This window comes from Miniopterus schreibersii (assembly GCF_964146895.1).
Source record: "Miniopterus schreibersii genome assembly, chromosome: 16".
NCBI classification, from domain to species: domain Eukaryota; kingdom Metazoa; phylum Chordata; class Mammalia; order Chiroptera; family Miniopteridae; genus Miniopterus; species Miniopterus schreibersii.
The window spans coordinates 25,322,649-25,335,294 of record NC_138116.1 but is presented as its reverse complement, the minus strand read 5'-3'; the positions used below and the strand labels follow the sequence as shown (position 1 = coordinate 25,335,294).

General features: G+C 37.3%; 1 protein-coding gene across 3 annotated transcripts in view; it reads left to right on the top strand.

Annotated features, from left to right (window-relative positions):
• Window positions 1-12,646, top strand: part of AP2B1 (adaptor related protein complex 2 subunit beta 1) — a 99,606-nt gene that overhangs the window by 57,927 nt on the left and 29,033 nt on the right. For 2 of the 3 annotated variants that reach the window (XM_081115771.1, XM_081115773.1), the window contains 3 exons: window positions 5,312-5,353; window positions 6,178-6,324; window positions 7,947-8,092. In XM_081115771.1, coding sequence (XP_080971897.1) covers window positions 5,312-5,353; window positions 6,178-6,324; window positions 7,947-8,092 — 335 coding nt within the window. The remainder of the gene's footprint in view (window positions 1-5,311; window positions 5,354-6,177; window positions 6,325-7,946; window positions 8,093-12,646) is intronic. The other variant, XM_081115772.1, reaches the window with a different exon arrangement.

Genomic DNA, 12,646 nt, shown 5'->3' with positions numbered 1-12,646 from the left:
ACTTTTACAAAACTTCAGAGTTGATATCCTTTCCACTGTCCTGTGATTCCTCCAGTTTATTTGTTATTGTCATCTTCTGGAATAGAGTCCAGTCTCACGTTCGGTCCTTCTCAAACTGGGGTACATAATCTCAAGTACACAGCATAGTGTAGGGTGCATCTGAAGCTGCAGAATAAACTGGGCTCATTATCTTGCAGCGTCAGTCTTAGTTGATGGTAAGTAATGTAAACACAGACTAAACACTGATGTGTTAAGGCTTAGGGTATAAAATTGCCTGAGTGCTTAAGATAAAGCACAAGGTTTGGCCCTAGCCGGTTTGGCTCAGTGGTTAGAGCATTGGCCCTCAGACTGAAGGGTCCTGGGTTTAGTTCTGGCTAAGGGCACGTACTTTGTTTGCAGGCTCAATCCTGGGCTCCGGTTGGGGTTAGGTGCCTGCAGGAGGCAGCCAATCCATGTGTCTCTCTCACATAAATCAATCTCTCTCTCTCTCTCCCTCTCCCTCCCTCCCTCCCTCTCCCTCCTCAGAGCCTCCCCTCTCACCTCCCCCAAGAGAATGTCTTTAGATACTTGGACAGCTCCACAGCTTTAGAAGCAGGAAGGTACTCTGGACTGGTCAGATGTATCTCAAAGGGGCTAATCCAGATCGTTGTGATTATTTCTGGGAGTGTGCGTGTGTGTGTCTGCTCAGTGGCCATCTCAGTTGATAAACTTTTTTTTAATCCTTGCCCGAGGATTTTTTTTCCTCATTGATTTTCAGAGAGAGGAATCGGGAGAGAGAGAAACATTGATGTGAGAGAAATACGGATTGGTTGCCTCCCATACGGGCCCCAACCAGGAATTGAACCTGCCACCTTTTGGTGTATGGGACGACACTCCAACCAACTGAGTCACACCAGCCAGTGCTCAGTTGATAAACTTTTATAAAAGATTTTTTTTTTTCTTTTCTTGGAGTCAGGTAGACTCATTCCCTTATAGAACTTTAGTCTTGTTCTCTCTGTGCAGTTCTGCTATTGTAACATTGCCATTGGATTGAGGGGTTTTCCTTTTGATCTAGTTAACAAGAGCTGTATGCAAACTCAGCTCTCAAACTTTTGGCTCAGCCTGGCTGTGCTGCAGCGCTCAGGTAATCAGGCCGAAATCCCTTTAGCTCATAAGCTATAATGAGTCATCATAAAATCACTGCTTCCCCTCCATTGCAAGGACACAAGCCCTGTTCAGCACTACTTCCGGCATGGTAAAGTGGCCACTGTGAAACTTTGGCCAAATGTTAGTACTATTCTCAGGGCATTTAATGACTGCAAATGCTATGCTTTAGATTGGGGACTGAGAGACCTATACCTCTAGCAGAAAATTTGCACTTGGTTTTCAGCTGTGAATCTTTAGGAAATTTTCCAGTTTTCAGCATTTGAAATACTCTTTCCCTGAAATTGGCACCCTACCTTCCTTCCTCTTCCTGTGTCCTGATTTACTTGGCCCATAGTTGGCATTACCCCCTTTGCAGAGAAAATGTCAGTGTGAGTAAGGCATGCAGTCCAGGGGCAGTAGGAGGTGGACAGCTTCGAGAGACACTTCAAGCACAGTATCTGGACGCTTAAGATGAGATTAAAGCCATGCCCTACACACCCATCCCTTTTCATTCCTGGATCACTGGATAACATATCACTGAATTTTTACAAGTCCTAGTGTGACTAATTTTGTCTCCTGCCTCCAGATAATACCAGCAACTGATTGAAATAGTTAATAGCTAGTTCAGGCCATGTGACAACTCTCCTGGGTTTTGTTCAGTGTTTTAGTTTTCTTTTTGTTTCTTGGTTAATATCTGCATCATTCTGCTTGTCACAGTAGATAGGAGAAGCCACTCACTGGGAAATTGGCTCCCATCATTGCTGACATCTCCCTATTAGTCACTCATGCCATCACTGTGCTATCACTTTTGTCATATTTTCAGAGAGGAGGATAATAACCTTCCTTAGAATCTTTTTCAGTCAAGAAGAACAGTGCTGGAAAAGCTTTAGTTTTGCTAGTTAGAAAACGTATTGAGGGCCCGGCCGGGCGTGGCTCAGCGGTTGAGCATTGACCTAGGATCCAGGCGATCAGGGTTCGATTCCCGGTCAGGGCACATGCCCAAGTTGTGGGCTGCAGCGGATCAATGACTCTCTCATCAATGATGTTTCTCTCTCTCTCTCTCTCTCCCTCTCCTTTCCTCTCTGTGAAATCAATAAAAATATATTTTTAAAAAAAAGAAGACGTATTGAGGTTTTCCTTTCCTTTTGCTCTCTGGATATATAGCATAGTTAGGTGAACCTTTATATTTCTGGCTTTGTGTCTCTAATAGCCCTTGGATTATGTCTTGTAAGATCAGAGTTCTTGATTCTGGCTGAGCTGCATCTACTATACTGAACATACAGAAAATGAATATCAGGATTTCTTTTTAGTTTCTTCCTTGGTTTTAAATTGATGAGCTGCATGGGGCGGGGAGAGTACATTCAGATCCTTTCTGGCTAAGATAATGTTCATATAATACTCAAAGATAATAAGAATGATAGCTAAGAAAATAAGGGCTATAATTGGGCTTTATTTCTTTTGTCCTGAACACCGCAGTGAGGACCTTTTCTCAAGGCCTTTGATTGAGTTTAGCATATTTGATAAAACTGCTATTTCTCTTCCAGTATGTTTTTTCTTTCTTGCCAATGAGTGCCAACCAAGTCCTTAAAGAATTCCATCTCTTTCAGGCTTAGATTGTAAATCTGGCCAGAAGGGAGGACAGTGGTTGGAGGGTGAAGGGAATAGGCCCATCAGAAAGTTATAAAACCAGATCAGAGTATCAGGACAAATGAGACATTTTGTACCCTCCCCTTCCTTAAAAGGGTTTTTCTTTCTACGCAAGTTCTAACTTCCTTTTTATTTAAGAGTTAGCTTCAAATTCTTTTCTGAACAGATGAATCTTGAGTTCAAAAGTAGTAAATTCTCTAAAGCAGTGTATTTCAGCCTTGTCTGCACGTAAGAATCACTTGGGGAGCTTTTCAAAATTTTGCTGTCCAGGCTACACCCAGAACAATTAAATCACTATCTCTGGGATGAGGCTCAGGCATCACTATTTTTTAAATTCCTCCACCACCAAACAAAAAACACAGGTGGTTGATTCCATTGTGTAAAGTTGAAAATCATAGTTAATGAAATACAATTTAAGTAGTTATTAGTACTCTTAGAAAGCTTGACTTTTAGTCTAAGAAGCTTCCAGGTTTTTATGAAGGAAAATTAAAAATTAAAGACATCTCGTAACCAGCCTGCCTTTGCAAACTTATTTTCTATGACTTTCCCCCCACAGAGCTATCCTGTGCTCTGGTTTAATGGAACTATACTCCTTCGTAATCATGCTTTTATTCCGGGGGGGGGGGTCAGCCTTTGTTCCTGCTATTTGAGAAATAACCTCCCATTTTTGCTTTTTAAAGTCCCACACCTAGCCCTGCCAGCGTGGTTCAGCTGCTGAGCATTGACCTAGGATCCAGGAGGTCGCAGATCAATTTGCGGTGGGTCGCAAATCGATTTGTGGTTCGATTCCCAGTCAGGCTACTTAAAATCCCACACCTACTACATTTGATGCATTTTTAAAATTATCTTAAGCCAGAAGGAAGCTCTTCCCTTCAGAACTTCCCTTTTTTGCTTTAGTGTACTCTGTATGGTTTTGCATTCATGTTTTATCTTGCCTGCCAGTGGGCAAAATCTGGGTTTTGTTCATCTGTGTATTCCCCTCATTGCCCGAGGTCTTTACATTAGTGCCTGTATCCCAGTAAATGTTATGTCAGTGTGTGTTTGAATAATAGGAATTTCATGCTTTCGAGATTTCTTGCTGCAGGTATGTGCTATTCTAGAACCAGGGAGAAAGCAGCAGATGTATAATATTTTTTTTCTTCCATACTTTTTCAGTTATTCAAAATATTATTTGTGATGACCTTTTTATTTATTTATATATGTGATTTTTGTTCCATTAAGTAGTCTAACCATTAAGTAGTCTTCAGGTACCAGATTCTGGAGAGGTTTGGAGTACTCTGTAGTGTAGTGCAGAACATGCTTATTAATGCCAGTTAGAAGAACCTGCCCAGGGTGATTTTCTTTCATGGTGGAAACAGAATTTTGTCAGCAGTGTTACTGTTTTTCAATATTGGTTATTTTTTAGATTTTGGCCATTCTGTTTTATATATCTGTTCATTGAGAAGAGAAATCCTCTTTCCCAAATCCTGAAGACCAATACAATTTTGTTTTTTAGCAAAACCGCAGCACGAAGATCTCCAAGTTTCTACCACTAACTGACAGACAGTAAAGGAAACACTGTTTTGTAAAGCAGAACACAAGGCCTTTGCTGATTGAAAGAGGAGTTTTAGATGCACAGTGAGAACTGAGTAGGAAGCAAATGTGGAACTATAGCAAAAAAAGGGTGGTTTTTGCTTTTTAAACAGCATCATTAATTTTGTATATATGTGTTTTCTGTTTCTTCATGCCAGCTGTTTTCAGTTTCATTTCTCCTTTAATGCTTATGTCATGGAAAATTTACTTCAGGGTGAATTATATAAGAGCTCCTAGTGGAAAAAGGCTCAACTAAGACCACGTGGAATTATTTTCCTGTCACCTACCTAATTAAGTTAGGCTAATTCTCCAATAGTTAGCATCCTTTTAAATGATCTACTCCAGATAAATCACAGTATGAGAGAGATTTGCCTTCCCACTTCCTCCCCAAGTAGGATATCTTCCTATCCCAGCTGTTTTCTTTCTTAGGAAAGTTCTAAACTCTGAAAATCACTTTTGTTCCACCTATAATTTTGAAACTTAAAGTTGCAACTCAATGCTGGTTTGGTTCCCAACTTCTCAGTGAGGCAGCAGGTTTTGTAGATCAAAGCACATTTTAGTTTTTCTTTTCTTTTTTCCCCCTTACATTTCCTTTTAAAGAAAAATATATATATATATATTCAAAATATTACTGCTTGAAGGTAAAGCTTCTTGGAATATGCAAAATCTTTAAATTCTGTTTGGGTTTGTGCCCAGTGGAAAGATTGGATCTGAAACATCCCTGAGATGTCCCAGCTCCATCTTCTTTCCAAGTTTTCTCAAAACTCCCACACCATCACTGCCACTACTTGGTTACCCTAGGACATATTTCTTTGCAGTCTATAATTTCTCTCAGCTTTGGGCGACAAGTTGAATAGCATGTATTCCCAGCAACTTGGTAGAGCAATTTACAGATTCTGTATGGGCATCTAGTACTTAGTTAAATGAACTCTACCTCTCTCTCCTCTCTCTCCTTTCTCTCTTTCAGCTTGGCAGTGACCTTGGCGGGGGCATTGGAGGAAGTCCGGCAGTAAGTGCCATGCGTTTTTTTTACCATGGGATGCGCTGCCCCTGTTTGATGCCTTTCCTATGCACACATTTTCAGACCAGCCACCGCTGCTGTCTAGCACTGTACACCAAAACTTTTATAGCAGTATATGAAGAGTAGAAAATAGTATAGGGATACTTGGAATCTTTGGGGTCATACACCACATGTGGTATGGGGCATCTTTAGGGATTGGCGCTCTGGTGTTTACAAAGATCTTTGTTTTCCTGACATTAAAGAGCTAAATGGAACCTCCCATCTTGACCAGAGAATGCTTTTATTCTCTGGTGTCATCTAAAAAACTTGACAGAGTCACTTGGACTCAGAGTGAGACTCTCCTTTTAAGTCAATTTGGGGGGGTGCAAATATCCTTCTACCCCAGGAGAGTTTTCTACTAGATATTTATGCCTAAATGGGGAAATAAGACTTGCCTGGACCCAAGTAGAAATGGATCTGCTATCTAAGTTGGAGGCTTCTCCTTCTTCTGTGGAAACAAACTTCCTTTCCTTGGGGTACTTGTAGGCCTTTTGCACAGAATCATGGAAGCTAAAATTGGAAACAAGTGAAAAATCTTGACCACTGTGATCCTAATCCTACTGATTACTATCTCAATAGAACTTCTAAAGAGTGTTTATCTTATCAACGATGATTAAAAGGACAAAGAATATACTAATTCAACTCCTAAGAATACTGTAATTATGGTGTGTTCGTATTGATTTATCAGTATTACTAAAATATATAGAAACATTGTAAGGACTATTAATCTGTTCTTCCTGACCCCCACCCCTCCCCTTTTTTCCCATGTGCAGGTGGGACAATCCTTCATTCCGTCATCAGTGCCTGCAACCTTTGCTCCTTCACCTACTCCTGCTGTGGTCAGCAGTGGTCTGAATGACCTATTTGAACTCTCTACAGGAATAGGCATGGCACACGGTGGATATGTGGCTCCTAAGGCTGTAAGTAAAGCAACACTTTTTTAATGGACAGGACCCAAATTACTTACCTTCTAACATTTGTTACTTCCCCTGATAGTAAATTCAAGGTTTGGGCCCTTGTTTTGGATGATTTAAGAGAAAGATGAAAGGTGTCCTCAAACTTAGCAATAGGAAGCACTATAGCATCTTTGTTAACCATTTTTATAATTAGACTTAAAATTGGCGTTACTAAGTATTTGAGTTTTCTCATGTTTAGAAATATTGTCTAGTTTGTCAACACTGAAGTCAGTAAGTCAGTCTAGTGTAAATTTGATACATAATACAACCTCAGGGGGGAAATACAGTATAGAGAAGTAATTTTTTTCTCTCATTTCTTCCATTCCCCTTTCCATTCATATTACATATGGATTCTGCAGTGCCTGCTCAAGTTTGGTGTACCTTTTTAGAGTTCTGATCTAGGTGTGTGCCATTGGTGCTCTTTTAGTCTCGGTCTTGCTTAATGTCATGCTCAGATGGAAATTCAAAAGGGGAAAACTACCTTTAATGTGGTTTTGGATCCAAAGTGGATAATGAATGAATTACATAGAGAAAATAGGTACAGTAAACCCTCGATTTTTGTGGACCTCAATTTAACGGACTTCGAATTTAATAGACAAAATTTCTGGTCCATATGTCATATGTGAAAATTAACACCATGTTAATTTTTAAATGCTTTTAACCAAGATTTGCTTATAATTAAATTAATAGGTTATTTTTTTTTTGGTTATTAATTCACTATTATTTTTAACAAATTTTAGCAAACAGGCCGTATGTTGGAAAAAACATTGTAGTAATTTCACCAACATAAATATTACATATCTACAACTATAGTCTACATATTTAAATACAAGAGTCATTGCTCATAAATTATGTTTGGCAAATGATTAGCCCATGATCACACTGCCTCTCGCATGGTGATTGGTTCTGTTGTCACTTGGCATGACTTTCTGCAGCAGTTTTAATGCATGGCACCTGATGTTCCAGTGTGCACTAAGCCACATCCCAGCCATGTGGATTTGTTTACTCGAGGTGACTGGTGAATGCATGCATTTACTAGACCTATTCAGTATAAATTTAAAATTACTGTAATACATACAGAAAACTTTTCTGTGAAATTAAACTTTTCATACATACTTAGCTTTGATTACAGAAATGTCTACCTAAGTAAAAACAGGTTAACTAAGTGTCAGTTTTTTAACATACGCATTCGAAAAACCTACTTTATTATATAATGGACTTTCGACTTTAACGGACACCCCCTCACCCGAATTAGTTCGTTATATTGAGGTTTTACTCTATTCAGATATTTAAGCAACATCTGAGTACTTACTATTTACTAGAAGCTGTAGTAAGAGTTTAGAGACATAGTCCTTGCCCTTAAGGAGATTATCGATGATGGTTTTGTAGCAATAAAAAAGCCCTCAAAGATTATAGAGGTGCATTCTCATTAGTAGATTCCGTTTCTTCGCTTTTAAGCCTTTCACCAAAGCTGCTAACAAAGTCATCGTAATTACCTAAGGAAGTGAAATTTATCTTTTATTTAAAAACAAATAGCATTGAGCTAAATCTTGTCTGGTTCCATTGGACTTCATACTGTGTTTCAGGTCTGGCTGCCTGCAGTAAAGGCTAAAGGCTTAGAGATTTCTGGAACATTTACTCATCGTCAGGGGCACATCTATATGGAAATGAACTTCACCAACAAAGCTCTGCAGCACATGACAGACTTTGCAATCCAGTTTAACAAGAATAGGTAAGGAATATGAGTCCTCATCTAGATCCATTTGTACCTTGTGTCCATCAAGAGAATGTTCTATTAACAATAGGTAAAAATTCTCATGTTGGCAAATGCTAGATGTAGAGTGAATGCTGGCTCTTGCATGCCTATTTGGTTGTCAGCTTCAATTCTGGAGACCCTAGGGAATCTTGCTGGGGAACTCATCCATGTGGAATGAATAAACCAGACCTTAATGCCTTCTTAAAGGATTCTTAAAACATTCTAGAATGTTTTACTAAAACAGTTTATTTAAAAATTTTTAAATTTGAAATCCATTTATTCACTCAGCAAATAATTGTTCAGCATCTGTGTGCCAGATATTTCGAGGTACTGAGACTAGAGTAGTGAACCAAACAAATGTGTGTCCAAAGCTCATGTTTTGGTGGGAAAATTTTAACACACTTCAGTTGATGTCAAAAGTATAGAAGACAGACAGTATACCTGGTTAGTTGAATAATTAAATATAGGCTAAGAGTCTGCTTTTAGCAGTGAATTCTCTGCTTTAATAAGGAGAGCATGAAGAAGTGTTGATGTCCTAGAATTCTGAGACATCACTGGTTTTTATTCATTGTGGTTCAGGAAACTAACTGTGGGACTTTGATGGCAGGTCCATTTATTCATAAATATAAAATATTCAAACTTTTTTTTTTTCCTAACAAAGTAGTAATTGGACCTCTAAAATAAATTTAATAATATTTATCATTAACATCTTACATTAGTTACTGTCTTGTTTCTAATCATTTGGAAATAACTGGATTTGGGGGTTTTCTGTCAAGACCAATTATATTTCCAGCCACTTTTAAGGGAGCTCATCATGTTAAAGGCCAAAACTGTTGGGGAAATATATTGTAATAAAGACAGTCTGCATAGCCTACCTTCACACTTTCATTCCTATTTTTCTTTTTTTAAGTAGTCTGATACTTAGAAAAGTTTATATTTTTTTGTTCTGATAGTTATACCTTTTTTTTTTATAAAATACCCATAGTCCCTGCTTTCTATAGTCTATTGATTTCCTACTGTAACTTATATCTTCTCTTGTCTGCCTGTTACATAATGTCATTAGTACTATCTTTCTTTGGGTTTACTTTAGTACTTAAAAATATGTTTCCATTTCTATACTTGATTTATCATCTTTGACCTTCAGTTATGACAGATGAAGCCCACTTGCCTCTTTCCACTTCCTTGCTCCCTTTTTCTCTCTTTGTAAATTGTATCATTTCTACATTTTATCACTTCACCTTTTATTTTGTCTTGGATTTGTGCTTATTTCCAGTCCTTTTATTTGTTTCCACTGTAATTTCTTGGATGTCTTCTAGTAGGTTCCTCAAAAATGTTTTGAGGAGCAATGCAAGGGTCATGTGAACAATAATCCTTGAATCCTTGCAGGGTCAAAACTGTGACCTTTATATTTGAAAATTCTTGACTCAAACTGTTCTGCTCCAGTATCTTTTGTCATTGAATGTTCCTGTGGAAAAGTCAGTTGCCAGCCTGGTATTTTCCACCATATAAGTGATTTGATCATTTTGCTTGGCTGCCTGAAGTTTTGAAGTCCAATAATTTTATTGGGATATTCCCAGTGTTGACCAATCGTAGTCAGTTTTTCCTGGAATAAGGTGTGCCCTTTTGGTATGTACATTGAAGTCTTTTATTTTAGGAAAGTTTTCAGGGTTTATATGTTTAAACTTCTGTAGTGTTCTGTTGTTTAGATTTTCTTTGTTGGAAAATTATGCGTTTATTGGCTTTTCTTTGTCTATCTTTTATATATACTATTTTTCTAATCTTATCTGTAAATATACTATATATCTTATAACCTTTTTTTTAACCTATTACCACAACACTATTACTATACTCTTTAATATTATCAAATGTCCAGTCAGTGAATTGTTACAATTGTCTAATGTTTTGGTACAGTTTGTTTTGTCTGTACAGCCCCAATGAAGTCCCCCATACATGCTAGTTGGTTGATAAGTGTCTTAAGTCTCTCTTAACCTGTGGATTCCTCTTCCCCTCTCTGTTTCCCCTGAAATTTATTTGTAGATGAAATTGGTCTTTTATCTGTGGAGTTTCCCACAATCTAGATTTACATCTGCCAATTGGAGGCATATCTATAGGCTTGAACAGATTTAGACTTGGTCTTCGTGGGCAGGGGTGATCTTTTTCTCTCATTTCTGTTTTATATTATTTGCATCTTCTCATTTTATTCTCTGTGTCCCTTACTATGTTTACTGTGGTGTCTCTGCTCTTGTTCTTTGTAGCTCTGTCTCTGTTGCTATAATTGTACCTTTCTATAATTTTTTGTAAATAAAATCACATAGTATGGAGTTTTTACATCTTGTTTCTTTTGCTTAACATAATGCTTTGAGCTATATCAGTAATTCATTCCGTTTTATTGCTGAGTAGTATTCCAGTGATGAATATACCACAATTTGTTTACCCTTTCACCAGCTGGTAGATTTTGGAATTGTTTCCAGTTTTGTTTTTTATGACCAAAGCTGCTGTAAATACTCATGTACAAGTCTTTGTATGGATATACGTTTTCAATCTTCCTTAGCATTGGTATTGCTAGATCACATCGTAAGTGTGAGAGTTCCAGCTGTTACATATCCTTACCAGTTTTAACCATTCTTATAGATGTACATAAGTAGTATTATATTTTAATTTGCATTTTCCAGAATTACCAATGATATGAGTATTTTTTTTATAAGCTTGTTGATCATTCTTATATCTTCTTCGGTGAGGTATCTGCTCAAATCCCTTTTTTGATTGATTGTCTTGTTATGAAGTAGTAGAATTTCTTTATATATTCTGGATACGAGTCCTTTGTCAGATATATGTCTTGAAAATATTTTCTCCTTTGGTTTGCCTTTATTTTCTTAACAGCGTTTTTCAGAAAACAAAAGTTTTTTATGTAAATAAAGTTTATTTTACAATTTTTATTTTATGGCTTATGCTGTTTGTGTTCTAGCTAGAAATCTTTGCTTAACCCACAGTTACAAATAATTTTTTCTGTTTTTTAGTAGATGTGTTATATAGATTTAGCTTCTATATTTACTTTTATAATTCATTTTGAGATAACTTTTACATATGGTGTAAAGTTAGAAGAAATAAACTTTCTTTCCCATAATACATCTTGAAATCAGATAGTATAAACTATGCAACCTTATTCTTTTTTGAAAATTGTTTGGGCTATTTTAGGTCCTTTGCTTGCTGGGATTTTGACTGAGTACAGTAACTAACTATGTAGATCACTTTGGGGGAGAAGTGATAACAATGCTGAGTGTTCTAACCCATCACCGTGTTATATCTCTCCATTTATCTAGGTTGTCTTTAAATTCCCTCTGCAGTGTTTCATAATTTGTCACGTATAAATCTTGTTGCTAGTATATAGAAATAGAATTGATTTTTGTATATTGAGCTTGTATTTTGCAACTTTGTTGAACTCGCTTATTAGTTCTAGTAGCCCTTTTGTTGATTCCTTAAGGTTTTCTACATAGAAAAGTCATGTTATCTGTGAATAGAGACAGTTTCATTTTTTTCCTTTTTCAGTTTTGTTTGCCCTCCCTCCCTCCCTCCCATCCTTTTTTTCTTTCTCTCTCTTTCTCTCCCCCCCTCTTTCTTTGCCTGATTACCCTAGCTAGGATCAGCAGTAAATGTTGAGTACGTGTGGTAAGAAGGGACATTTTTGCCCTGTTATAATTCTATGGGGAAAGCATTCAGTCTTCCACCATTAAGTGCATTGTTAGCTATAGGTTTTCATGGAGGTTGAGGGAGTTCCCTTCTGTTCCAAGTTTGCTTAGTTTTCTTATGAGTATTAAATTTTGTCAAATGCTTCTTCTGCATTTAGTGAGATAATCATGTGAGGTTTTTTTAGTCTCTTCATATGGCAGATTACATTGATTTTTGAAATGTTACACCAATCTGTATTCCTGGGATAAATCCTGTTTGGTCAGGATATGTAATCTTTATAAATTGCTGGATTTGATTTGCTAAAATTTTGTTGAGTACTTTTTGTATCTGTGTTCGTGATGTAGTTTAGTTCATTTCTAACATGATTTATTCCTTTTCCTAAGTTTTATTGTCTCCCCTTCACCTTCTGTTGTCTAGTCTTCTCTTTCCCAGGTGCTTCCTTCTCTGTTGTGTGTCCTTTGGTAGCTGCAATTGCTTCATTAAGTGTTCTTTTCCCCTTAACCTCATGTATAATTGTTTTATAATTCCATTTATTTCAATGGCAATTTATTTTCAAGTATGTTTTGTTTGTCAAGGAAGTGTACTACTTCTGTTTTACTTTTTAAGGATAGTGTCTTTGAATAGGTACTGTGTTTATACCATTTTGATACTCGTATTTGAAGACTTGGAATTTACAGGGCTAGTTATTAGCAGGAGGTTCTGGTAGGCAAGGAAGATAAGCCACGGTAGTGTTTTAGGCTTTGCTTCTCAAGAACTCTCCTTCTTTTACTATACTGTAGCCACAACCCCTTTGCCTCCCAGAACCTGACTTGATTCAAGAAGACTTTTTATTTCCATCCTGAG